Below are 27,376 nucleotides of genomic sequence, written 5' to 3'. Positions count from 1 at the left end.
CCAGCCTGGGAACATGGCCAAGACCCTGTATATAGAAACAAAGCAAACAGCTGTTAGTCCAAATGAGTTCTAGATGCCGCATGTGTCTAACAAGTGCTCACTGTGGCCTTAGATCACATGAAAGCAGGCACGAAGCAGAAGGACCCAGAGAAGCCAACCTGACCCAGAGGGTTTCTACACAGAAGGCAACCTCATGACCACAAACTGACATCCAAAGCCACAAAAAAAAAAAAAAAGCATGCTTTCTCTTTTTATTAGCAAGGTTTTACAGGTACATATCAATTCTAGTGCAGGACTGGGGAGGTGGCCTGATGTCACAGTGCTGTTGGTAGGGTCTTGGACCCTACCATGTGGGCTCAGTAGTATATCCTCCTTCAGAACCTCCTCATGCAGAGGCAGAAGGAAAGGGTCTTAGCTGGCGTCTCTGTGTCCTTGACTTCTAGGATGTAGAAAGTCTGTACAGTGAGGCAGCTGACTATGGGGTCAGGGTCTTTCTGCATGTATGTGAAGGCTGTAACAGACAAGGAAGGGGATGGTAAGTGAACAGAAGGGGCCAGGTGGGGCCAGCAGGGCCCTGGTGCTGGTTAGAGGAAAACCAGCAGCGTTTACAATAGGAGCAGAGATGTCTTCTACAAGTCCACACTCCCGTCCAGACTCCCAAACAGCCTGCTCTTTCGGTCCTCCAGCTTGCCCCTCCCCAGCTCTGCCTCCCTCTTCTATTCCATGTGAAGTCCTCCGACCCCGCAGGAGAGCTGCAGCCCGGCACAGAGCCATACCTGGGGGTCTCTGTGTCATGAATGCAACGTGCAAGGAGAGAGAGAGATAGGGAGCAGGGGACATGTCTCAGGGACAGTGAGGACGCAAAGGTTCCCACTGTAACATGCGCAGTGATGAAGTCCCTGCGGGGGTGAGCTGGGGGACACCGTGGTACCCCAGGGAAGAAGGTAACTTTCCTACGGAGAGTGTAAGGGGCCAGTCTGGCAGACAAGCAGCCTCAGCAGCAGAGCGAATGAGCGTGAGGAGCAGAGGGGTTCTAACCAGAACCCCAGACCCATGTGACTTGGAGATGAGGCTTTTGTCCTTCACTCCCAAGCCATCCCTCCAATGCCACTACCCCTAAAAGACTCAAGGCAGCAGTAAGCAACGGGGTGGCCACTCACCTATATACTCCTCATCGATTTCCTCTTTCTCAGCCCTGTTGAGGTCCCGGATGATCTGGCCTACAGGGACACACAGTGGTCTGACAAGGGGCCAGTGGGGTACGTTCCCCAGTAAAACATCGCCCCGTCCTTCTGTCTGAGAACCCTAGAAACCAAACCGCTTTTCCAATTCTGCAAAGGACTCTGAGTAATTGGGCCAGATGAAGGTGTTGGTCGATAAACTCTGCCACGGAAGATGCTCGCCCTCCGGGTGGCAGGAGGTAGTTCCTACCTGTCACTGAACTTCTGCCACTAGGGACCACACACACAGGTCTGATGCTCCACCGTTTGGGAGCTGTACTGCTTTGGTTTCTTAAGAGCCGGCCTATTAGCCAGGCAGTGATGGCGCATTCCTTTAATCCCAGCACTCGGGAGGCAGAGACAGGCAGAGCTCTGTGAGTTTGAGGCCAGCCTGGTCTACAAAGCTACAAAGAGAAATCCTGTCTCAATCCCCCCCCCCAACAAAAAAGAGTTGGCCTGTTCTACTATAGACAGTTCATCCATGCCCAACCAGGGGCTCCCTGTGGTGGAAGGGAGCAGGTAGGGGTCATTGCCAAGGACTCTGTAATTACCGTGGGTCCTGTAATTAGAACCTCACATTGCCTAGCCTTGGATCCGAACAAGCTAACTTCAAGGAGACAGGGGCTCCAAGAAGACAGAGGGCCATCCTACCTGTGAACCAGACAGCCACCTGGCGGACGGGGCCCTGCGGACTCTTGAAAAGAGCCACACTCTGCTTCAGAAGCCAGAGCGCCTTGCTCCTTTCCTGTTGCAACTGAAAGAAGCAGCATTAGATACCACAACTATAGGGACACACTGTCAGTTTTCTAGCCTCTCACACAGTCTAAATAGGAGGGCCGAGGGGAAAGTGTCCCCACTGCAAAAGCAAAACACGACACAACACGCAACGACAAAACCTTCAGAACCTCCTACAAAATCTTGTGCCCCAGCTTCCGGAACCTGATTTCTTCCATGAAGCCTTCCTAGACTGACCAAGCCATGGGAATGACAATGTACACAAAGCCCTCGGCATGGTGAGGAGTCTTCAGTTCTGCTAGGACCTAGGTTTACTTGCCCCCCCCCATAGTCTCAGGCACTTGAATATTAGGGCCACAGCCAATGGCATTGCTGGGGAGGCTTGGGCACTGGGGGCAGGCTTTGAGAAGTTTAAAGACTCCGCCATTTTGAATTTGCTCTCTCTGCTTCAGGCTTGTGGTTCGAGACCTGCGCCCTTGGGTCCTTGCCCCTGCTGCCAAGCCTTCTCTCCACAATCACGGGCTCTCACCCTCGGCTGAAAGCTCAAACAAAACCCTCACAGCGGGCGGCGGTTAATGGAAGAGGAACGAATAGGTTGAGCATTATCCCTCTTCCATCCCTCCGGGCTGAACATGGCCCCTCTGCCAGACTCAAGCCTGTCTTCCAGCAGGGAGCTGGGCAGAGTGCCATTCCTTTCTCTCCCTTACCCTTTCCCAAAGACTCAGAAATTACCAATTCATGTACCTAGCTCTCCAGGGTGTGGGGGGGGGTTAGGAAGTGGGGGGAGGCGCGGGGGAGGGGATGAGGGTGGGGGATGAGTCAGCAGCTGGCTTACCAGGGCACTGAGGATGGTGAATGCATCCTTCTTGGCGAAGACCAATTTGAGTTTGGACCAGCCCAGGACGATAGCTACCTTGCAGAGACTGAGCCTGCAGGCCTGAGGAGACAGGAGGCTCAGCATGAGGGATCATGGGAATGAGGGTGGACAAAGATGCAGAGGGGTCCAGGAGGTAGACAGGTGGCAGCCCACTTGACCCTGCAGGGATCCAGGAGTAACGGAGAGCCTGTCCAGACATCAGGTTCTACTGACAACCTCCCCCCAGCGGTATGACTCTACAGCGCAGCCATTGGCACCATGTGGCCTTCCAACCCCAAAAGCTGTCCCTCTGAAAACAAATGTCAGGCTTTTGCTACATAACCCAGGCTAGCCTCGAGTTTGCACGTTAGACTCTTGAGTACTGGGTTCACGGAAGTGCATCGCCTCACCCAGGCACCCCACGAAGGTTGGCTTGGTCAGGAATGTGCTTTGTTCACCTGGAGGGACTCATCCCTTCCTGACAGCAGCATCCTTGGCTGTATCTAAGTGTTCTTCTGTTACAGATCATGCCAGCAGTTTCTGAGTGTCTACTGCGGTACAGGCTTCTGGTGTCCTGGGCTCAGGGCTTGGCCTGTCATAGTCCGGGCCTCTCTGCTCTTCCCAGCATAGCCCTACCTCCCATCATTGGCAAGGGCAGAAGTCCATCCGGGGAAAGTCCACGAGAGCCAAGGCCAGGCATCAGAGCCTGCGTGCTGGGGGAACAGCTACTGGGTCAAGCCGGCGCTGGAGGAGGGTCAGCCCAACGGCCACTCACAGAACCTCTCCAACTTCACAAGCCTAGTGGGCCCTCTCGGTGTTATGCAAGCCTGTCACAGCCCTGTCTGCCCAAGGGCTTGCCATGCTCTGCACTAGCTCCCAGTGAGGACGGAATGCCAGGCCGCAGGGGCTGGCTTCTTCTTACCTCTGCCACACTGGTGTTGACATCCTTCAGGTGGGACACAAGGAGGACCAGCAAGTTGAGAATCTGGTGCTTCAAGGGATACACAAGGGTCATCCTGGAGACCTTAGCTAGGATGCTCCTGTAGATCTCGAAGGCTATCAGGCGCAGCTGCTCTGAGTCCTGGAGAGGAAGAGGTCCCTTCAGGAAGACACAGACTCCCATGCGCCTGTACTGGTCACCCAGGTCAGAAGGATTCTGAGCTCCGCCTCCCACAAACCAAACTCCCATGAACGCCCCCCCCCCATCTACTCTATTCAACAACACAGCTGTCCTGTGATGCTCGCATCTGCCCCTTTTGACCATCGCAAAGCAAGGGTGCAGATCTGGTCCGTCTCCCAAGGCCTCTAAGGGAGCCAGGGAAATTGGGGGAGGGGGGTGGTCAAGGAAAGGGCTTTGTAAGGCAGATACACCCTCCTCCATTGTTCCACAGCCCCCTCGGTAAAGGGAGCGACTTCCTCCCCATCCCTCCCAGGCCTTCACCTCCTCAAAGAAGTGTGCTAAAGTGAAGGTCAGCTCGATGATGAAGGAGGAGGCGCGATGCCAACTAAGGTCCTTGAGGATGCGCTGCAGCATAAGGAAGGTCTCCATCACCAGCTCGCAGCTGAAGGAGTAGCAGCAGCTCAACACATAGGGCTGCAGGATGTGGAAGTAACTCATCTACAGAGTGATGACAGCCACTCAAAAGCAGAGTCAGGGGACTGTGCCCACCAGCCTGTCTCTCACATAGACCAGTGGCACAAGCCCTCTCTCTCTGTTTCCACTCTGGTCAAGCGGGGCTGTCGAAAGGGCGCCTGGCCACGGCCAGCGGCAAGAAGACAGAGACGGTCCGTCCACTGCACCGTAACCCTTCTACTGGTTGCTTCCCTCACTGCTGATGATGCCCATCTCCAGAGACCCGGACAGAACATCTGGGATCCTGGGATTGGCTGGGCCTGTTCTCTGCGGTGACTTACACGGCAACTTCCTCCTCCTAGGACCATTCCTGGATGGGAGGAAGCATCAGCGGCTCCAGCCCGCCTGGATTCCGTGCTTGGACAACTGGCCTCAAGAAGACCCATGCTCTAATTCTAAGAGTGTGTCACGCCCCGTCCGTAACTGGGCACACTGGGTCCACCTATGCCTTCCCTGGCCGCCGTGGCCTTGGCCCCCTTCCCAGTTTTCACCGTGTTTCTGTGTTTTGTGAAGATCTCTGTGATCTGCAGGAACAGGTGCTCTATGGCTGAGTCCTCACACTTGAACCAGTCTACCAGAACCTTGGTGGAGACTCCATCCACAACACCCGCCACATCTGGACAGCGCAGCAGCTGGCAAAAGGAAACCAAGAATGACAGGAAGGCAGGCAAGGGACAACCGGATCTAGCTTCTGACGTGTTAGCAAAATGATCCTCTTAGAGCCTTGGTCAGAGCTTAAAGGACAAGTTCACATCCTGCCCTTCATCCATGGCGCAAGTCTTCCTCGGGCATCTTTGAGGAGGGATGATGGGGGTGGGCAGTGAGAAGCACCTGCAGCTGTCACAGACCCTAGCACTGGCGAGCCTGGAAAGACGTGGCCATGAACTAACTGCCTGGAGAGCATTTCAAGGGAAGAGCCACGTGCCACAGGTTGAAAGCAGCTACAAAGCATCGTGGATGGGAGTCTATACAAAAGGCGGTAGACTTGATTGAGCCATACTTGAAGATAAAGAGAACTCGATGAAGCCCAAGTCTTTAGAAGACAAAACATTTGATTGGATAATGGGAGGGGATTCCCAGAGGACAGAGGAGTGTGTGTGTCTGTGCGCACATGTGTGCCTGTGTCTGTGCGCACGTGTGTGCCTGTGTCTGTGCGCACGTGTGTGCAGGTATGTGCCTGTGCATGCCTATGTCTGTGTGTGCACATGTGTGTCTGTGCATATGTGTGCATGTCTGTATGTGTGCATGTGTGTCCATGTCTCTGTGTCTGTGTGTCCCTGTCCTTAAGGCAAATGTGTCTTCCTGTTCTGGTCAGGCCACTAAGTCAGATCTACCATTTGCTTACTAGCTGAGCAAATTTCTTAAATTCTATGAGCCTGAGTTCTGTCCTCTACCAAGTGAGGATTAAAGTACCTGGGCTCAGTTTCTGGCTTAAGTTGCACGGCCCTGTCTGTTTTAAATGCTTCTGTCTGTGACTGCCTGTGAGTGGAGGTAACAGTGAACAAGGAGGTTACGTTTTATTTTATGTGCATTGGTGTTTTGCCTGCATGTCTGTGTGAAGGCGTCAGGGTTGTCTGGAACTGGAGTTACAGACAGGTGTGAGCCACCATGTGGGTGCTGGGAACTGAGTCCAGGTCCTCTGGAAGAGCAGCCAGTGCCCTTAACCTCTGAGTCATCTGTCCAGCCCTGAACAAGGAGTTTTAAGTGACTGCAAAATGTTCCCAGTGCTCATAGCCAGGGTCTCTCGCCTACGGCTCTGAACCTGCTTTCTTAGCTCCCACCTAAACCCCATTGGTCCCCCACTGTGAGAGCTCCCCCTGCAGTTGCTGAAAATGGCTCCTCCATCTCTCTCCCTGGATGATCATGCTGGGAAACTCCCGTAAGGACAAGGACGGCAGCTGAGCAACTGCGTGTATGGGTGTCTGCTCTCTCCAGCTGGGCATCACCCTCCACCTGCTGGAAGGATGGAACCGACCCATACAGCGCTGTTCTGTGTGCGCAAGGGGGTCTCTGTGAGTTTGAAGCCAGCCTGGTCTACATAGAAAGTTCCAGGTCAGCCAGGGCTACCTAGTGAGAGTCTGTCTCAAAAAGGGGGTGGGGAGGGAGAGCAGGGAGGCAGTGGAGGGGCGAGAAAGAGCAGAGTCACAACGTTGTTTCTGTACGAAAATGTCACAGCGCAACTCATGTCCTTTATACCGACTAAACAGTGATAAAAAACAAACAAAAATGCAATGAAAAGAACAGGACATAGAATATCAGAATAATTTAACCTTCTACACACACACACACACATATTCACACACATTCACATTGTCCTACACAGACTCACACACACACTCATCCCCACACACACACTCATCCACACACACACTCTCTCACACACTTACACACTCTCACACTCACAGACACACACTCATCTCTTTCACACACACTCACACACACATTCACATACTCACTGTCCTACACAGACTCACACTTTCACACACACTCTCACACTCACTCACACACACTCACACACTCTCACACACACTCTTACACACTCACACACCCCACACACACCCCTTCCTACAAGCAAAGGCATCAAAGTGGCTGTCCTACGGCGCTGTGGAGATGAATGGTTTTATACAATGTATATACATTCATTAATTTTCTGCACATTTCCCCTGTGTGATCACTGGATTGTAGAGTGAATCGGGGTGGCTAGTCAAACCAGAGTGTCACGGGGTCAGGCCAGAGTGAAAACCTTGAGATTTGAGAAGGATAAAGGCCTAGGACTTAATGACACTTGCCCACATTCCCCAGTCCGGCGGCAAGCATGGGCAAACCTGCTCTTCTTCCCCAAGAGCCCCTGGGTCACTTCTTCCCAGGAAGCTGTCCCCACCTCCCCTGCCCACTCTCCCCCAATCACCTCCGTCAGGAACACCAGGGCTGTTAAGTAGTGGGCACATTTTGGGTTCTCCAGGGTCCGGATGAGGAAGCGGAAGACAGGCCGATTGTGCCAGCAATTCTTGACAACCAGGGACCTGAGATGACGTGACGACAGGGTGCTCAGAATAAGACCCTGTCCTGAGCCACAGAAGACAGGCCAGACGGACGGGGCGCAGCCTACCTGGCCAGCAGAGTGACTCCATCATAGTGCGTTTCAGGGCTGACGAGCAGCTCCCAGCCGCCAAGCCTCTGAATGTAAGACATGTGGTCTGTGTACCCCGAGCTCCGCAGTAAGATCTTCAAGGCCTCCACGGAATTGCTGAGGACAGAACGGGGGAGGCGGGGAGTCAGTGCCAGCCACGCCCTTGACCTCCTAACAGGTATGGGACTCCTGTGAATTGTGGAGTGTTTGCAGACCACAGGCATTTCACAGGGCAAGCGCACAGGGGCTGTTGTGGGAGTCCCGGGCGGGCGGTGCTGGAAGCCTGCGGAATGGATGCTAGCTAGGTCTGTGGCACAGCAGGTCTTGCTTTGATTTTATCCTAGCACAGAAACCACATCCACCTGGGCAGCCTTTTTAAGGAGTCTTTTCAAGGGAGTGTAGGAAGGTTTGTGGAGTGGAGATGTGAGTAAAAAGCAAGCCTGGAGGAAGCGAACGGGCCGGGCCGAGTCAGCGAGGTGCCCAGACGCTGGCTGGGGTGTGGGTCGTAGTCTGCAGCACCACTCGCCCAGGGCCCCAGGCACCTCACGGGGTCCACACATTCCATTTCGTGCAGCTCCTCCTGGGTGGCCGTGGTCCCGCTAGTCACCAGGAAAGAGATCTGGAAGAGCAGTGCCACGAACATAGAGGCGAAGAAGGTTTGCAACTCCGAGCGCTGGCTGGGTATCAGCAGCAGCTCATAGATGGCCCTGATGACCTGGAGCGAGGAGAGCGGGGCGTCCCTATCACCCGACAGGCCCGCCTGGTGCAGTCACCCATGTCAGTGAAGACTGGGCATAATTACGCCAGGCTGCTCCCCTCCCGGGATGCCTTTGTGTGCTCTCCTAACTATGGGTCTTGTGCTAGCCTCTCAGAGTCCTTGAGCATTCAGGCAGGCCTGGGGTGTTTGTCTCATCTCACAGCACCCCCCCACCCTCCACCCCACCACCCCTGTTCTCAAAATTAGAATCTGGTCCTTCTGTTCTAGGCAAAGTCAACTGCCTAGGAAAATCACTCTGCCACTAGAACGCCCAACTAAACTTGGGCCCCTAACCGATACTAGTTCACAGAGCCCACCTAGCCCAGCAGGAATCCCTCCCAGCTCCCAGCTCCTCCATACAATGGGTGTTGAGAGCTCTGTTTCATGGCAGGTCTCCTGGTCCTTGGGTGTCTGGGGTGAAATCAGCCTCTGCAGCAGATACTCCATGATCACTTGGTAGCCTCTCGGAAAGGAAGCCAGGATTTCCCAGGATTTGTGTGTCCCTCTGTGGGGTCAGAAGCCACCGACAGTTACAGGCGACCCATTTCCCTGCTTCCTCAAAGCTTCCCCGAAGGGCTCTCAGCTCCTTAGCCCAGGCCTGGCTCCCTGCGTTCACCCCACCCTGTCAACTCCCCCTTTTATTCTTCTCGCTGTCTTATCACCTCCAGACTTCCCTGGTCTATGTCACCCTGCATATAGGCAAATAGGAAACCGTTCACTCAGCCCGCGGGCCTGAAAACATCCAGGACCAAAGCTTGTCCAGTGCCCCCGAGAGCATCGGATCGAGCCCTTTCCTGCCGCCATATCTAAGTTCTGCCTACTCTCACAGACCCTGCATCTGGGGCTGGGGACACAGCCCACACTGGCTTCTGTAGAAGCACATTTTCACAGATGTCTTTGTTTTTTTATACATCTAGATCTGAAAAACCACATATGCAACAAACTTAAATCTCTGAAAAAAAATGTTTTCTAAAATAATAAAGTGGGGGTTTTTTGTTTTGTTTTTTTGTTGGTGGTGGTTTTGTTGTTTTGTTTTGGTTGGTTGGTTAGTTGGTTTTGTTTCGTTTTCTTTTCTGTTTTTCTGAGACAGGATTTCTGTTTTGAGTATCCTGGAGCTCACTATGTAGACCAGGCTTGCCTTAATCCCAGCACTTAGGAGGCAGATCAGGTGGATCTCTGTGAGTTCTGGGACAGTCGGAGTAGACCCTGTTTCAGAAAGAAAGAAAGGGGGGGAGGGAGGGAGGGAGGGAAAGGAAAGAAAAGAAAAAGAGACCAGAAGAGAGTAACAAGGAAAAACAGGAACGATGATAAGAGAAAAATAAAGAATTTCAGGCTGGCTGACGGGATGGCTCAGCTGGTAAAAGTGTTTGGCACCAAACCTGACAAGCTGGTTTCTATCCCTAAGACCCACAGTGTGAAAGGCGAACACCAACTCAGGCAATCCTGCAAGTTATCCTCTGGCCTCCACACACCACGTAAGACACACAAACATGCACACCACACACACATACACATGCTCACACACAATCACACACACCACACACACACCACACACACGCTCACACACTAAATAAAAATATTTTTCAAACAGAGGAGAAGTTCACTGCTGGCAACATGTGCTCTAGGGACAAAGGCAAAGTAAAGAATGTCATTCACGGAGGACGGCAGTTAGACTGAGCGCTACTTCCTAAGGGCACCACTGGAGAGCAGGAGACGAGGAGTCAGGCCTTCCAAGGTTAGATGGCAACAAACATCAATGTACAAGCTTCACAGAGAGTCTCTTGTTTGAGGAAAGCTTCCTGAATGAACAAATGGACGGGCTGTGGGGCAGACTCTTACTAGATGGCAAACTAAGGGGCAGACTGAGGGGGAAGGAAAGGCAGCCCCCCCCCAAACCAATAAATCTCAGCATGGTGTTAGCATAAGGGTGTTACAAGGGCACCGTAATAACAGCAAAAACACCGATTGATGGCACATGGCTGTCAGCAAAACGAAAGGTAAGACAAAGTATGGGACACTCGAAAAATGAAATATTATAAACAATCTAAGGGGCTGATACCTAGCTCTCACAAGCTGGGTGGAACCTAGCAAAACAATATCAAGAATTTAGCAGATTAAATAAATATAAATACATTCACATGTAGAAGATTTACTAACACATTGTAACCAGCCCTGTACAATAATTTTGCGTGTAGTAGAAAACACATTTTATTGCAAATATCTGTTCATCATACAACAGAATTGACACCCATATCTTACTAGTCCAGGTGTCATTAAAAATCCAAATCTAAGCAGAAAGTTTTAAGATCATGTCCCCCCAATAATTATTTAGAAAGAAGAAGTTGATCAAAACAGCTAACGCTTGGACACTAAGTTGTTAAAGGTCCGTACTGGCATGCCATTGGCTATTTCGTGACATTTAAAGTTGATTTTTGTTTCTTGTGTAATTAGCAATCTAAAACAGAAATTTCCTCACCACGGTAAGAACATTTACTAGAAATTAATAATAAGCAATTTTAGTTTCTACTGTCCAGGAACAAGCCTAGCCTAGCTCTCCCACCGATCAGAACTGCACACGCTTGAGAACACAGAAGACTTCCGTCACCCCCTTCTCAGTGATTGGCAAACACGCAGAGATCATTGAAGACACAGAAGCCTTGAATAATACCATCAACTATTTTAATCTAATTTACAGAACTTGAGCTGGGTTAGGTCCCGAAAGACTAATAAAAACAGGCAGTTTGGAGGCGGAAGCCAAAATGCAGAGAACTGACCTGTTGAGTGAGGAGCCCAGATTTTGTTCTTGCTCTTTTATCTCCCAACTTTGACTTACACATGACCCCAGAGCAAAACTGTACGCCAGACACAGGCAACAGAACTTCTGGGTGAGACCCTGTATCCCCGGAGCGGTGGGGAAATGGGACCCTGTGAGTCAGACAGCCTGAGTAGGTCTCTGTGCCTTTGCCCCTTCCAAACCCTGTCTGGGCTCTCGCAGAGCTGCAGAGAGCCGAAGCGACTTGGTGTGTGGGGCAAGGGAGGCATCTGTACTGCTGTTGGGAACTTGTTTTCTTGTTGTAACTTGTGTCTCTGGGGCTGGGGACTAGCCGCCAGGGCCTGTGTGGCCGCCCGCTCTGTACCACAGCTGAGTGCCTCTCTGGTTTGCCTTTCTTGTTCTCTGGCCCCGTTTATTACATTATCCCCCCTATGTATCAACAAAGACAGCTTAAAAGACCTGGGAAGGGATCCTTCAGAGGCAGCAAGTGAAGGATTCCCCCAGCTCCGTGTGCAAGCCAAGAGAAACACCAGCACCAGCACCAGTACAATTCACTATATTAACAGGATGGGGGAAAAAAAATCACACAATCACTTTAATAGATACAATACAATTTTTAACTAAATTTAATTTCCATTTATGATAAACACTCTCAACAAACTACAAATACAAAGAAACTTTCATTTTTACTTTTAAAATATTTATAATTATAAGAGATGGCTTGGCGGTTTAGGGCACATAGTGCTCTAGAAAAAGAGGGACCCAAGCTCAGTTCCCAGCCCTCATGTCAGACAAGCACCTACAATCCAGTTTCAGGTATCTGATGCCCTCTTCTGGATCCTATGGCCATTAAACTCATGTACACAAACTCACATACAGACATGCATATATAACTAAAACTAAAAATAAAGTGTGTGTGTGAGAGAGAGGGACAGAGAGAGAGGGGGGGTTAAAATATAATTTATTATGCTAAAGAGGTTACTGGGCTCTTCCAGAATACCTGGGTTCTGTCCCAGCACCCACATGATAGCTCACAACCACCTGAACTCCAGTTCCAGGGAACCCAACACCTTCTTCTGGCCTTTGTTGGTACCAGGAATGCTCATGGTGCCCAGAAACGCATGTAGTTAAAAAATACCCATACACAAAAAAATTAAATAAAAAAGACAACTCGTGGGAATCTATTTTTCCTTATACCGTGTGGGTCCCAGGGTTTGAACTTAGATCACAAGATTTGGCGGCAGTCGGTACCTTTACCTGCTAAGCCATCCACATACTAAATGGTTGTAGACACGGGACCCCCTAGAAAGATGATGGAGATAGAAGACAGACCAGTGGCTGCCAGCAACTAAGGGTACAGAAAGGGCGGGCCCTAGAAAGATAGCACGGGGAATTGGGGAGGGGTGGTCAAGGACATGCCATTATGGTTGTGGTGATGGTTATTGTGAATATTCTTTCAGAAAATTCATATGTTAAAAAGGTGAATTTGCTACACATTTATCAACTTATTGTTTGTTTTCGAAACAGGGTTTCTTTGTGTAGCTCTCGGCTGTCCTGGAATTTGCTCTATAGACCAGGCTGGCCTCGAACTCACAGAGATCCACCTGCCTCTGCCTCCTGAGTGCTGGGATTAAAGGCATGTGCCACCAACTTTAACTTTTTATTTAAAAAAGAAAATTATAATATAGAATAGCCTTACAATATAAGGTCAAGAAGCCATTAAAATTTTAGTTATTAAAGGGTTGTAACTTAGGAAATTCTGTAATGAAAAAAACACACAGATTTGTAAATGTAGTATGGACTTAACTACACATATATAAAGAATGCATGTATTCAATTAGCACATATGATATACAACATATAACATATGCACATTATATATAATGTTTCTAAAAACTGCTTTCAGAAGGCAGACAAGACGTATAGTACCCAAATGATAAATACATACATACATACATACATACATACATACATACATACATATATGTATCATAACACATATATAGCATATAGCATACACACTACATATGACTTGGGGGGAGTGTTGTTTTGTTTTCCAAAACAGAGCTTCTCTATGTAACAGACTGGCTGTCCTGTAGACCAGGCCGACCTCCAATTCACAGAGATCCACCTGCCTCTGCCTCCCAAGTGCTGGGATTAAAGGCAATCACCACCAATGCCTGGCTATAATGATTTTTTTTTTAAACACTGCTTTCAGAAGGTGAATTATATCTGAATGATAACAGAGGTGCTACTGGCTGAAATTTAACTTTTTTTTTTTTTTTTTTTTTTTTGGCTTTGCCTTTTCTGCATTTTACATGCTTCCAAGATTTTCTGCGGTAAGGCAGATAGAATCACTCTGCTCCGAACCAATAATTTCTTATTGGTTCACTTTTGAATACATCTTAAGGACAAGGTAGGGGCTGGGGAGATGCATTTGGAGCCCCAGCATCCACATAAAGTGCCATGTGTCACTGGGGAGACAGGCAGAGAGTCCAGTCCCTGGGGCTGACCTGGTGGGTCCCAAGGTCAATGAGAAATCTCTGTCACCAAAAGGTGAAATGTGGCTAAGGAAAGTGCCTGGCATCACCTGTAGTCTCCACACATGGGTACAAATCTGCACACGCATGCAGACACTCTTGAACATGTACACACACACACACACACAGAGAGAGAGATGCTATTAAAAGGGCAACCAGAGGCCTGTAACCCTGTAGCTGTTGGGACGGTAACCTTTGGGACTGGTCCTGTATCTTGAGCAGCGTCAGGATAACCTCGTCTGTGTAAGTCTGGACCAGCAGCTGGAAAATCTTCTTTATGGTACTCAGAACAGCTTTGTTGGTGATTCTGTCTATTTGGTAGTAAATTGCCTGGATGATTTCTGGCACCTAAAAGAGCAGAGAGGGAGCGTTAGCTGTTTTGATTTGTTTTGGACAGCAACACCGGCTGAGCGGGAGTCACGGTTTAAAGTGTGGGCTGCAAACAATGTAGTACTCAGCATCAGGGCCAAGCACAGCTCTGTCCTGCTGTACTCTGCCCTGGCCAGTCAATCCCAGAGGAATGCGGGCCTGTGGCCTCCAGACCTTCAGAGGGGCAGAGAGAAAACAGCCATGGAGGGCCATACCACGTCTGGAACACATGGCATGAGGAAGGTAGGAAGCCCTGTGGCAAAAGGTAGATGAAGAAAATCAGGTAAAGTTATAAGAGCTAGCGAGACGAGCCTAAGCTAAGGCCCAGCGTTCGTAACGGATAAGGAGTCTCCGTGTCATGATTCGGGAGCTGGCTGGTGGCCCAAAAGGAAAAGCCTGGTACACATATTCCTTGAAAACAATACTTTGAAGTTCTAGCTTCTCTGGGGACAGTGACATGTGGGCCAACGTTCATGTGGGGCGGTGGCAGAGAGGTGCAACTTTGTTAGTCACCAGACGGCAAGAGGACACTGCCGGGCACTACAGTGTGCCGCTAAGCCATGCTGTTTGGTGGGCTAGGTGTGTTCTCAGCTTCCAGCATTTCCGTATACCTCACACCCAGTCAAGGCATACCTGAGTATATCTACGCGGTGAATGCACGAGTCAGGAATGCCCCCACAGGCTCACGCTTTGAACACTCATTCCTTCGCTGGCAGCGCTGTTTTGGGAGGCTGTGGATGGGGGGGACCCTAGCCAGTGAAAATCTGTCACTACGGGAAGCCTCTGAAGGCAACAGCCTGGCGCCGGGTTCCAGCACCCTGCCCTGCTTCCTAGCCTACTGCCATGGGGACAGCCTCCTCCTGCTGCCCTGTAAAGAGATTCTCTGTCTTGCTTGTCATGGCAGATGGTGAGCCAGAGCAAACCTCCCCTTCCTAAAGTTGTTTCTGCCAGGCATTTGGTTGGTCACTAATATCTACACCTCTGCCTTCCTCTGTTCTTTACATTCTTCCACCTACCTGAAGGACCAGCTACACACACACACAATACACACAGTGTCGTCTGCAAATGAGATGGATGGCCAAGGTCCTGGGAGCCCGTGGTACCTGTCCACTCTATCTTTGACCCAGTCCTCGCCTTCCTCATAGAGATGGGAGCCTGGTCGTCGGTCAGGCCACTACTCCATTCTTTCCCACGGAAGCAGCTTCTGCACGGATGCGGAAGCAACTCACCATACGGGCTTTCCTCTCCAGAGCTAAGAAGAGGACGAGACACCCCCCCCCCCGAAACAGAACGGAGAGATACCGAAGCCGTGGATCCTCCAACGCCTACCTTGGCAACTTCCGTAAGAGGGCACTTCAGAATCACCTTTAACATCTTGGAGGCTGCAAAGACATTGCTTGCGTCGCCACTGGTCATGGCCTCCATGGCCACCATGATCACATCGGCTCTCTCTACGGGGGTCAGGTATTTCCTGAAGAACTGAAAGAAGTGTGGGAGGGGGTGGGCAGCAGGAAGAGGGGGCTGAGAAGGACAAGGCAGGGGGGCAGGTAAGGCAAGAACCATCCCCTCAAGGCTCTGGTAGACCAACTGAGGAGGTTCAGACTGCGGGGGAAGACAGCCGAGAGTCCGCAGGACGTCTGAAGGGGTGGTAGGAGGTTTGTATTTTAGAAGGTGAAGCAGAAGGATGGCTGGACCGCAGCACTGGGGAAGAGGATGCTGTTTTGACCAGGCAAGAGGTGATGGGGGACTCGGGAGGTGTGGCCTTGGATGTGGCGTGGGAGGGAGAGGTAGGAGCAAAGGCCGAATCCCGGTCACGCGGCTGAGGTGATCTGGGTTAGCTTGAAGACAGAGGCACTTTTTTTCTAAAGCCGCCTCGGTGACCTCCAACTTCACAGAGCCCAAGTGTCACTAGGAGAATTAGCCGCCTGCCCCTGAGAGCGTGGACTTTGTAAACACTCCTGTTTGTTGGAATTATTACTCCTATAATCTACTGGCAAGCCTCCTCTCTCCTCCACTAACCCTCCCGCTCTGGGCATCTCCTGCGCAGTGGGCATCCCGCTTACCACTATGAGATTCTGCATGTTGGCCAGCCAGTTTCCTCGGAAATGCTTCTGTAAATCCTTCAGGATGCTCTCCGTCTTTGGTCTGATACCTCCGATCCAAAAACAGCAAGTAAGGGGCTAGGCCTTATCCGAGGAAAAGGAACCCACGCCCCTACCTCTCTCCCCCTGGCCTCTGAGAGCAGTAGAGACAAGTGGATTAAACAGCATTGGCCCCAAAGAAGAAAGGGAAACTGTGCGCTGGGACTCAAGCCTGCCCCTGTCCCTGTACAGTGACAAAATGTGGGCCTGAACCATTCCTGTGTCCTTAGCGGATTGTACCTCACTGAACCACAAGAATCCAAGGTCTCTGAAACTGCCTTTGCCGGGGGTGGGGGTGGTTTCCAAATACCCTCGGTACCTCTGTGACCATGACTGTTTGAAACAGAAGGGCTTGGTCAAAAATCCCCACATCTGTTCCCCCCCAAGAAAATACGCTTACTTCCCTAGTGTAGTGAATATAGTTGTGTTGGGACATCTAAGAAATGTTGACGATCCAAGTGGACCCCTTCAAATGGCTACATGCTTAGCTGCCCCTCACAAGAACGCCGTTAAAAAGGAATACTATCAGAGATGGGGCTGGCATTTTTCCAAGTAAAGTTTGTAGATGTGATCAGTTGGTCTCCCTGCATCACGCCCCCTCCCAGATGCCCCTGCTAGAAGGACCAACTTTTGCGGGTGTGTGTGAAACGATGCAGGCATACGCCAGCTCAGTGGGCCCAGCTACGCTACGAGTGGCCTCCCAGGCGCAGGCCACTTACTTCTCTGAAGTACAAGAATAGTGAACAAGTAGTACAAGGTCTCCAGCGCTCCTGAGCTGACCTCCTGGCTGGGATTCAGGCAGAAGATGCTGCAGGTTCCAATCAGCCTCCCCATTATGGAGAATGATACCATGTGCTGATGGGAAGCAGGAACCGTTACCTCTCCTCATCGCCGCCCCCTCCCCACCCTCGCTAAGGTTCCCCACCCCAAACTTCTCCTTTCTTCCACATTGTTTCCTCATCCATCCCTTCCTACCCCCACCCTGTCCTGGCCAAGGACAGCAACCCTAGCAGAGAGAGGGACAGTTCAAGCCTGGGACACATAACGCAGTGGGCACTGGGTCTCCATTGGCTGTCCAGGCCAAGGACCCCAACCGGGCTCATTGGAGTTTATTTGGTCCAGAACAGACCAAAGAACAAATCAAGCCTCTTGGTCCTCAGGGACAGAAATAAACACTGATGCAAGAAACTAGGATGTACTACCTGCCCTCCAGCTGCCCCTGCAGAACCCAGGCTCATCCAGCATCCCTGCACAGAGAAGCAAGGCCCGCCAGGTCTGCCTTGCAGCAGGCGCAAATACTCACCAACAGTTCCGAGAAATTGCAAATAAACCTCAGCAAGCGGGAAATAGTGCCCAAGGCTCGGGTCTGCTCATGCACTTTGTCTGACAGCATTAACCAAGGTAAGATGATCTGCAGACAGGACAGAGGGTCTCATCAACAAGGCCGTGGAACACAGCTCCCTTCTTGGCTTGTCCTGAGTCTACAGCTGATAGCCAGAAAAGGCCAGCAGGAGGAAGTTATTGGCGGTCACTAGAGGGACCCTGCGACCGTGAATAGGTTCCATCTGAGTCCCTTCACATGGGGGATGGTTCCAGGGAGAGCAAGGCACAGTTAGGAGTGAAGTGTCTCTGAAGGGTGAACTCAGAGCCAATGTCTGCTAAGGCTTGCGGTAAGGGTTCTGTGGACACGACTCACGTCATCCTTCTGCAGTACTGTGAGAAGGTATTTTCATTGCTATTTAGGTTGAGGTCCCACCAGTGGGGACCTGCTTGATGTTCATGTTTGGAAAGTGGGTCTGGGGTTAGAGCTGAGGACCAGGAACCTTTCCCCCTATGGTGCACATTCATGTTTTGGTGGTACACGCCTTTTAATCCCACCACACATTTCCCGGGTGTAATCAGGAGGCAGGGGTGGGTGGGCCTCTTGAGTTGGAGGCCAGCCTGGCCTACAGAGTGAATTTAGGACAGCCAAGGCTACACAGAGAAACCCTGTCAAAAACATAAATAAGTTATGTGATTAAATTAAAAAATAAAGGTTGACAAGCAGGGGTGTAAGAAAAGAAACAAGAAAAGCTGAGTTGGGCTGGGACTGTGGCTCAGTGATACAGCATTTGCCTGAGGAGCCAGGTTCAATCCCTAGCGTTAGGGAAAATAGGAGGGAGAGGGAGAGGGAGAGGGAGAGAACCACCTATGCCTGGTATCCTGTACAAAGTCAGACTTTTCATAGATGTATACTGAAAAATCTACCATTAAGCTGGGCTGGGTAGCTCACGTGCGTGGCCCTCGCATTCAGCTGTCAGTGTAAGACAAGCCTGGGCTATGAAATCCAGCCAATAGGATGGAAGCCCTCAGATCAATGCCAGCTTTGTTTCTTCATGTCCAGTGACTCGAGTATCAAGTGTTTTCAACAACAGGATCTCACCATCAAGTCCGGTTGGGTAATCAAAGGCAACCAAAGTAGCCTGTATTGTCTGAGGGGTCTACGGAAGTACCGTTGGTCAGCATCTTAAAGAAGGTGCCTCACACTTGGCGCTAGGCTTTTTGTTCGACAGCCTATGGTGTCTGGTAAAGGCATTATCCCTCTGTGTATCCCTCCATTTAAACATTTTTTAAATTTATTTATTATGTATACAGTGCTCTACCTATATGTCTGCCTGCATGTCAGCAGAGGGCACCAGATCTCACTATAGATGGTTGTGAGCCGCCATGTGGTTGCTGAGAATCGAACTCAGGACCTCTAGAAGAGCAACCAGTCCTCTTAACCTCTGAGCTATCTATCTCTCTAGCCTCCCATTTAAACTCTTTACATATGGTTTTTATGTAGCTTCCCCCCAAACATCTTTAGTGTTATGCAAAATCAAATTAAAATAAATCATGACACATTATGTTACCATAATTTTATACAAATTGTTTTTCTAAATGAAGTGACAAGTATAATCAAAATTTTGTTTCATATAAAATAAACTCACTTTCAGGCCGTCCTAACAAAAGTAATCTACAGACGACTCAATGCAATCCTTATCAAAATTCCAACACAATCCTTTACAGACTTTGAAAAGCCAATTCTCAGCTTCATATAGAAAAAGCAAAAATCCAGGCTAAAACAATCCTGAACAATAAAGAAACTGCTGGGAAGTATTCATTCCTAAATTCAAGGTGTACTACAGAGCTATAGTCATAAAAACTGCATGGTGCTGGCATAAAAACAGACATGTAATCCGGGCACCTGTGGACACCTGACATTTGATAGGGAACCCAGAAGTACACACTGGAAAAAAAGAAAAAAAAAAAAGCATCTTCAAGAAATGTTACAGGTCAAACTTGATGTCTGCATGTAGAAAAAAATGCAAATAGACCCATATTTATCACCCTGCACAAAACTCAAGTCCAGGCGGCTCAAAGACCTCACCACAAAACCAGACACACTGAACCCGGTAGAAGAGATGATGAGGACTCGCCTTGCTGCATTGACAAGGAGGCGACTTCCTAAATAGAACAACAGTAGCAGAGACGCTAAGATCAACAATTAATCAATGGGAAGCTTCGCAAGGCAAAGGATGCCATGAATAGGACAAAACAGCAGCTTGCAGAATGGGAAGAGATGTTTATCAACTGCACATCTAACAAAGGACTAATATCCCAAATATCTAAGGAACTCGGGAAACAGGATATTAAAAAACAAACAAACAAACAAAAAAAAAAACCCTGAAATAATCCAATTAAAAATGGATATATATATTGAGACAAACCTCAGTATGTAGCCTGGGTTGGCCTCAAACTCACAGCAATCCTCCTGCTTCTGCATTTCAATGCTATATTTAGACATACATACTACGCCTGGCGCCATTTTCCTCTGGAGAACAAGAGGCCTTGTACTGAGTGATGAGGACTTCACGATGATGAGGACCAGAGCTCAGAGCCTCCCTTCCCCCATGAACTCCAAGAACAACAGGGGCTTGTTAGTGCACTCACAATGAGGTGTCTATAAAGCAGAGAAATGCCTCTCAACAGACACACCAGCAGCGGAACATTCCAAAGCACTATGTCACTATCCCAAATACAAATAAGGGCCTCGTCTAGATGCAGCCCTCATCAGGACCATCTTATGAGATACCCAGACACTTTTTTTTATCTCTATTTGCAATCATAAAGAATCTTAGGCAAAATATCTTCGCCCAGTCAATAGCCATTTTGCTTGTGGACATTATTTTCAATGGGCTCTTGACTCTTTTCCTAAATCAAACTAGTTCTCAGGTAGTGAAGATTTGCCAGAACTAAGAATATTTCAGCACAAAATACAAGAAGCAGGGCCGGGTTCTGGTCCTACAACCACCTACCTCCACGAAGTTTTGCAGAATAAGCATGTTGGGGATCCTGTCTTCCAACACAAGAGCTTGTAGCATGTCATCCAAGGCCTGGATTGTCTGTCAATCAAGGAGACATGGGGCGTACAGTAGGGTAACCGTCATATGGCTTGCTGGGCTTCCCGAGAACACTCCCTCCATCTCTTCCACGGGATAAAGGAACAGGGAGCCAGCATGGTTCTGTTGTCCTCACATCTGCTCACACAACCACTACACTGTGGCTTCCCCTGGTGTTGAACTAAAGCTGGGGCCAGGCACATCTCAAATAGCGAAACACAGGCTCTAGACGCTTCTTGCCAACTAAGACAGCAGGCTGGGATTCTCAGCGTTAGAGAGTAATTCTACCAAGTTTATGGAGAGATGTCTGGTTTCTACTTTTGCAGTTCTGGGAACTGAACCCAAGACCTAAGTGCTAAGCAAAAGCTTTACCATTTATCATTGGGAAAACAATTTGCCAATTATTCTTACATAATCTATGGATTTTATTGCTAAGACTAAGGCTGGCATGTGAACTTCAGAGAGAAGAGATATGGGCAATGACCATTCCTTGGGAAGCCCGGAATGGCAAGCAGAATGGAAGGCATGGTCTCCTGGGGGGGAGGGGTCAGCGCAGGAGAAAGGCTAGGAAGCCAAGCAAACAGGAGGTGGTCCCCATGACAAAGTCATCCCCACGGAGATCTCCTATCTCCGGCAAGAGACAACAGTGATTACCTGGAGGTAGAGGCTAGCACTGTCCTTTCGGTCTAGACTAGGCATGATGAGGGGCAGGGTGAATATGCTGGTGATGCTAACGTTAACCAGGTCCAGCTTCTGGCATAAGTGGAAAGGTGGCTTCACCTGGCTTGGGGGAGAAGTGGTAAATGACGAGGGACTTAGGGGGTCCTGTGCGAGGCTGAGACGCATCTCCAGAACCCTCCGGGGGAAAGTGCTCTGCTATTCCCTGAGGTACAGAGAGCTGTGGACACACTTTACACTGACTCCTTGTTGATTAGGGAGGCCTCCTATACTAGGTGTCTTAATAGGGTTTCCCAAAGGTGCCCCTGCTCCCAGGGTGCAGGCACAAGAAATGGCAACCATAGATTTTGCCAGTTTGTAGCCTCCCGTCAAGTCCCCGAACTTGGCCTGTCTTCCCAACCCACATGTTCTTAGGACCAGAATCCCTGGGGTCTGGGAGGGGGTCCGTGGGGGGAATCAACCTCAGGGCCACAATGCAGAGCATGGCTTGCTGACGCACACTGCTGTCCAAGAGGTCGGTGGGCTCTTCCAGGATGAATGTCTACAAGGAGCAGGAAAAGTGAGAATTTACCTCAGAGAGGGTCACCAGCCCTTTGAGAGCCGTCACCTTCAATGCGGAGCGGAGCGACCAGCTAAGAGTCGCGTCCTTCCTCACCTCAATTTTCTTGGCCAGAAGGGTTTTAGGATAGTAGTTATTCATGTTGCCATTTGCCTGGTCACGCACAACACTGCTCAAAATTAACACAGCATTCAGGAAGTGCAGCTTGTCTGTCTGGGACTAAGGCAGAAAAGGAAACCAGGCTGACGGCAGAACCTGAGACCTGCACCCCACACTGCGCCCAGCCCCAACTGGACCGGACTGTAGATTATGCCTCAGTGCTAGACAGCACAGGGAGGAGTAGGGCCGAGTCTAAAGGAAGGTCTTTCAGAGAGGAAGGGTACTGCCACCCTGTGTAGTGGCCTGGCCTCCAAGATTTCCCCAGACCGAGAGCCCTGAATGAGCTGGTGGCTTTGGGGCTAGAGCTAGAGCCCATCTTCAGATTCCCCACCTTGCTCCTCAGTCCCCAAAGAGTCCCGGAGACTCTCCCTACCATCTGGCCGGGTTCCATGAAGTCCAGAATCAGCTGGTAGGCTTCCTTTTCTGATTGGCACAATCCTGAAAGGGATGCCGTCGGAGGAGCTTAGCTGCCTTTATCAGGTGGGCTGGGAGGGGACGGCCACTCTTGCCATCCCCTCCACTGAGAAGACGAGAAAATCACCACGGAGCAGCATGGGCGTGCATAGCGCCTGTCTCGCGAACTTCAGAGGTCAACATGAAAAGCTTTCAGGTGTGGCCACCGAAGCAAGAATGACTGGGAAGTGGGAAGGCTTTCGGTCCCTTTCTGCAACCCACAGGTATCTAGGACTGCCCCACACTGCCTTCGAAATGCCTGATTCTAGTCAGCCTTGGGAGTCTTCCTTGTCAACTAAGGGGAGGTGTGCATAGCCTTAAGTGAGAGGCGGAGACAGAGTTTAGGAGCAAGGCTAAGAAGAGCCCAGAAGAGCTAAGGCAAAGAAGGAAGGCTCTGCTGGTGAGCAGCCTGCCTCTGCCTCCTGAGTGCTGGGATTAAAGGCCTTGACGCTTGACTGGAACGCACACACACAGACATCCTTCAGACCATCAGTTGAGAGACTGAAACAGTAACCCAGAGAGACAAATTGTCAGATCTAGAGTCTATTTTGGTGATCAGTAGACAAAGATGATGGACAAGATGTGAGTATGAAAGCTAGAAAGCGGTCAAAGGTTGTTAAGGGTGTAGCATGGCTCGGTTGTAGAGCTCAGTGACGTGCGGAGGCCCTGGGTTTGATTCCCAGGTACAACTACTAAACAAAAACTAATTAGGCATAGCATTACACACCTGTAATCCAAGCACTTGGAGGATCTTGGATTTGAGAGAACCCTGGGCTGCCTAAGTTGAGTTCTGAGCCCGCCTGGGCTTCAGAGTAAAATCATGTCTCAAAAAGTGAAAACAGATTAAAAGAAAAAAAAAAAAGTAAACAAAACCAAAACAGGTAGTGTGGTGGCGCACACATGATTCTGGTACTTAAGAGGCTGGGGAAAAGAATCAGTGTGAACGTGATGCCAGCTTGATCTTCAAAATGAACTCCAAGCTAGCCAGTGCCACAGTACACCATACAGCAATACCCTGCCTGCAGGAAAAAAAAAAAAAAAGCAATAAACAACAAACAAGCAAAACAAGAGATTAAACTTTTGGCCACCCAAGAGACTAGAAGGATTGGGTTGCCATTTGTTGACCTGAGATCTGAAGGTGGTAGTCAAGGTAGGGTTCGGTTGGAGGGTGGGACACGCTGACTTTGAGATGTCTACGGGTCATCAGTGTTCGGGTGTGAATAGGCTTTAGGACAGGGCATGGTGACACACCCCTGAACTCCTCGCTGATCAGGAGGTTGAGGCAGGCAAATCACAAGCTTGAGTAATGTAGCAAGACTGTCCAGAAGAAGAAAGGGAGGAAGAGAAAGGGGGCGGAGGGGGACAAAGAGGACGAGGGAAAGGAAAAAAAGAAAGACAAAGTGAGTAACAGCAGTTGGTGCTAGCCACCAGGGCTGACAGCCTGAATTCGATCTTCTGGACCCGCACGATGGAGAGAGCCTCAGACCTCCACACATGTGCCATAGCATGCATGCACATTGCACATACACACACACACACACACACACACACACACACACACACACACACACACACACACTAAAGAAATAAAGGTCAATTAAATTTAAAAATGACTGGCCGGGCAATGGTGGCCCACACCTTTAATCACAGCACTTGGGAGGCAGAGGCAGGTGGATCTCTGTGAGTTCAAAGCCAGCCTGGTCTACAGAGTGAGTTCCAGGACTGACTCCATAGCTACTGAGACATTCTGTCTCGACAAACAAAAACAAAATAAAAAAAAAATCAAAACAAAAATTAACAAGACTTGGGGTATAAGAGCTTAGGGTTTGGACACTGCTGGTCTGAAGCACGTGTCTGTTAGGTGATAAGGAAAGATCATCTCTGGTTCCCCCTGAACATCTAGTTGTCTCTAGGTGAGCTATAGCCAAGATCTTAGAAACTAAACTGTCAGTGCCCAGCTGAGCTCAGGCCTCTCAGGGAGGCAAGCTTTGCAAAAGGGACAGGCCTGTAGAGACTAGAGCTATGGAAGGGGTTTCCAGAAGTAAGCAGATGTGCTCTTCGAGCAGCATCTCCAGCGAGGGCCGGGCAATTCTCACTTCCAAGTGGCTGTTTGATGAGAGATACCCCTGCCTGGGGAGAACCACTCACCTGACAAGCTTGGCTTCAAGAAGAGATCATAAGTTGATCTACGAAATGTTACTCTGCTCTGGCTTCTGTCGAGGTATGGATTCATCTGCACACCCAGGGTAGGACCCAACAGCTTGTGACGAGACTAGCAGTCAGGCTTGGTGAGAGTTGGGTCTTCCTAGGGATTCAGGGTTAGGATGGGGGGGGGTGGGGAGGCTGCAGGAGACAGCCTGACCCTTTAACAAGGAAAGCATGGGGTTGCAAATGTGGCTCTCAATAGCAGAGCACTGCCCTTACTCTTTGCTTGTACTGAGGCTCTAAATTTATCCACAGCCCGGGGCCAGAGTGCAGAAAACCACAGAACAGCTAGCCACAGGAAAAGAACTGACCCATCAGCGCTGCCCATGATGAGTCCCCTTTGTCACCTTCCCATTTTATCTGCTCCCTCAGTGGAAGGTGCTCGGCCCGACCCCAAAGGACCCCGATTCCTTATGGCTTGTGCAGGCATCTTCCGTCCAGGGATCTCCCCTGTGCAGATCTCAGAATCAAGCTGGTTCCCAGGGAAATTTCCATCCATGGCTGCTCTGAGCAGAGAGGCTTCCTTCCGGTTCCCTGGGATCCATCATCTCACTTCTGCCTCGGGTAGGGGAGCTAAGCCGGCCACATGCCTGCCCTCCTAGACGGGGCCCAGCAGAACTAGCCTGAGAACTGGAAGGAGCTGTTGCTGCCCAAGCAGGTCCTCACACTGGCACATTCCCCGGCTGGCAGCTTAGAGGAACGCCGCTGTTCCCTCTTGCTTTCTTACCCCTCCCCCTTCAACCCGCCTCGCCTCCCAGATTATCACAGATTATTAAGACCTGATATTGCATCGGGTTTTTCCTGGAGTCGGGGATGGGGAACTGGAGAGATGGCTCAACAGTTCAAGAGTGCTGACTGCCCATAGGGGAAACCTAGATTCCATTACCAACACCCTCATGGTAGCTGACAGCAACTCCCACTCCAGGGACTCTGATGCCCTCTTCGAGCTGAAGTCGGTACTGCATCCACAGTGCGTGCACAGACAAAAAAAACGCCCATACACATTAAAAAAGGAAGTCCAAAACTATATCCCCTTGGCCTAACGAGTGACTAAAATACAAAATCAAACACTTTCCTACCATGTGTGAAACTCTGGGTTCCATCCCCAACACAGTGAAATAAAGTTCAAACTCACCACAAGATAAGTTAAATCCAAAGTCAAGTCCCCACTGCCCACAGCTACCAGTTAAACTGATGTTCAGGTCTGAGGTAAGGATGCCCACGTCTCTCTAGAGTCCCTGGAACAACCTCCAACGTGAAGGGATGCCCCCAGGCCTAACGAAGCCAGGCCTTTCAAGGTCAGATTCCCACAGTCCCTAGGGCTGGGCTGGAGTCATCCTTGCATAGCCATGTCCCTGACCCTTTGTGACCTACCTCTCCCTTGACTGTGGAGAGGGACAGGTAAAACAGAGGCCCCTTTACCTGACACATGCTACCTCAGACTCAGGCCACAAGCCTCTCTAGGGGCTGCAGTCATAGGGGGCGGTCTGCTGCCAGGTCCTGAGCAACCCCTACAGGGCATCAGTGAAAGCTAGGCTCCCCGACCCCACACCCCATGGTGGAGGGACTCTTTGCAGAAGGGGTTATGGACCACCCTTCCTCACACGAGGAAAGCCTGTTTCTCCAGCCACATGGAACAGTATCTCAAAAGCCTCCAGCACCCCTTGGCTGGGGTCATTTGAAACCAGATGTAGGGGCTGTCACAAATTCTGATCTCTCCGCAAGAGGTGACTTCCAAAGCAGAGTTCTCAGGCCCTGGAGTTCGCAAGGAACTGTGCGGATTCCCTTTGGTCAGAGAAGCAGCTTGGGCCTCCCACGCCACCTCACCTGGCTTCTACAGACATGGCCAGACCAGTTGGAATGGTGAGGCAGACACCTGAGGGAGTCGGGTAGGGCCTCTGTTCAGAAAACCACACACAAACACACACCCGTCATCCTCAGCTGGGCCAATCAGATTTTATTGAAGTATTTGGCACCGTGTTGTACATTTTCAGCCCTGCCTCTTCCGGCACAGAAAATGGCTGTTAGGTAAGACCAATAAGTTACTGTGAAGGGTGCTCGGGTGGAGGAAGGGACTGGCGCTCAAATGTCTCCCTGCTCTGTGACTTGGGACCTAAGGCACTTAGGGATCCAGAGAACACACTGAGGGTGGGCATCTATACTAGAGGAGAGGCTCAGAAGCCGGACAAACCGCAGCAGGGCGTCCAAACTCAATGTGCAGGGCGGAGCTGTGGGATACGGTGATAGTGCATCCCTCAAGCTCCTCTTAGCCACCTGCTTTCTCTCCAGCGGGAGAAAGAGGCCTTAGAGTCAGGCATCCGTGTCTGTCCAGCCCAGGAGAGACCTGGAGAAGTACTCCAGTGAGGAAGGCCAGGCAAAATCACAACTGTCACCTTCCCAGCTGCTCCTAGGCAAGACGCCTACCTGGGCATCTTGCCCGGCCGCAAAGGAGGCCCAAGGGTCAAAATCTACCACTGGTCTAAGCACAGGCAGCTTCCTGGCTTGCCTGGTCTCAGGAGCTGGGACAATTCGCGTCGTCTTAGACAACCCCAACAAGAGTCATTAATGAGCTTCTCCAGGTGTGAACAAACAAGGTTTTTTTTTTTTTTTTTTTTCCCCCAGGACAGAAGCTGGCTGGGCAGAAAATGGAAGGGCGGTAACTACCTCTTCACACTTCAAACACACCACAGAAGTAGCACTTAACAAAATTATATATATATATATATATATATATATATATATATATA

General features: G+C 50.2%; 1 protein-coding gene across 1 annotated transcript; it reads right to left on the bottom strand.

Moving 5' to 3' along the window:
• Positions 1 to 374: 374 nt before the first annotated feature.
• Positions 375 to 24,657, bottom strand: LOC127221243 (maestro heat-like repeat-containing protein family member 7). Its single transcript, XM_051183142.1, has 22 exons — positions 24,573 to 24,657; positions 22,345 to 22,409; positions 21,909 to 22,031; positions 21,715 to 21,794; positions 21,230 to 21,359; positions 20,492 to 20,578; positions 17,458 to 17,565; positions 16,874 to 17,009; positions 16,077 to 16,165; positions 15,343 to 15,492; positions 13,838 to 13,992; positions 8,692 to 8,836; positions 8,117 to 8,289; positions 7,554 to 7,691; positions 7,353 to 7,467; positions 4,936 to 5,076; positions 4,253 to 4,429; positions 3,734 to 3,892; positions 2,791 to 2,892; positions 1,872 to 1,974; positions 1,161 to 1,220; positions 375 to 511 (listed from the first exon to the last, which is right to left on the bottom strand). Exons 1-22 carry the CDS (start codon positions 24,655 to 24,657, stop codon positions 375 to 377), a joined length of 2,658 nt encoding a protein of 885 aa, XP_051039099.1.
• Between the last annotated feature and the right edge of the window lie 2,719 nt (positions 24,658 to 27,376).

This window comes from Phodopus roborovskii, unplaced genomic scaffold, assembly GCF_943737965.1.
Source record: "Phodopus roborovskii unplaced genomic scaffold, PHOROB, whole genome shotgun sequence".
Lineage (NCBI taxonomy): Eukaryota > Metazoa > Chordata > Mammalia > Rodentia > Cricetidae > Phodopus > Phodopus roborovskii.
This window is presented reverse-complemented; position numbering and strand designations above follow the sequence as displayed.

What these genes read in the sequence shown, in the direction of transcription:
- LOC127221243 (XM_051183142.1), bottom strand. Translation starts at nt 24,657, where the DNA reads ATGAATCCATACCTCGACAGAAGCCAGAGCAGAGTAACATTTCGTAGA. An exon ending in GAATGTGTGGACCCCGTGAG is followed by an intron (nt 7,692 to 8,116) that starts GTGCCTGGGGCC and finishes TTCTGTCCTCAG; the next exon opens with CAATTCCGTGGAGGCCTTGA. An exon ending in TAGCACACTTCTTTGAGGAG is followed by an intron (nt 3,893 to 4,252) that starts GTGAAGGCCTGG and finishes CTTCCTCTCCAG; the next exon opens with GACTCAGAGCAGCTGCGCCT.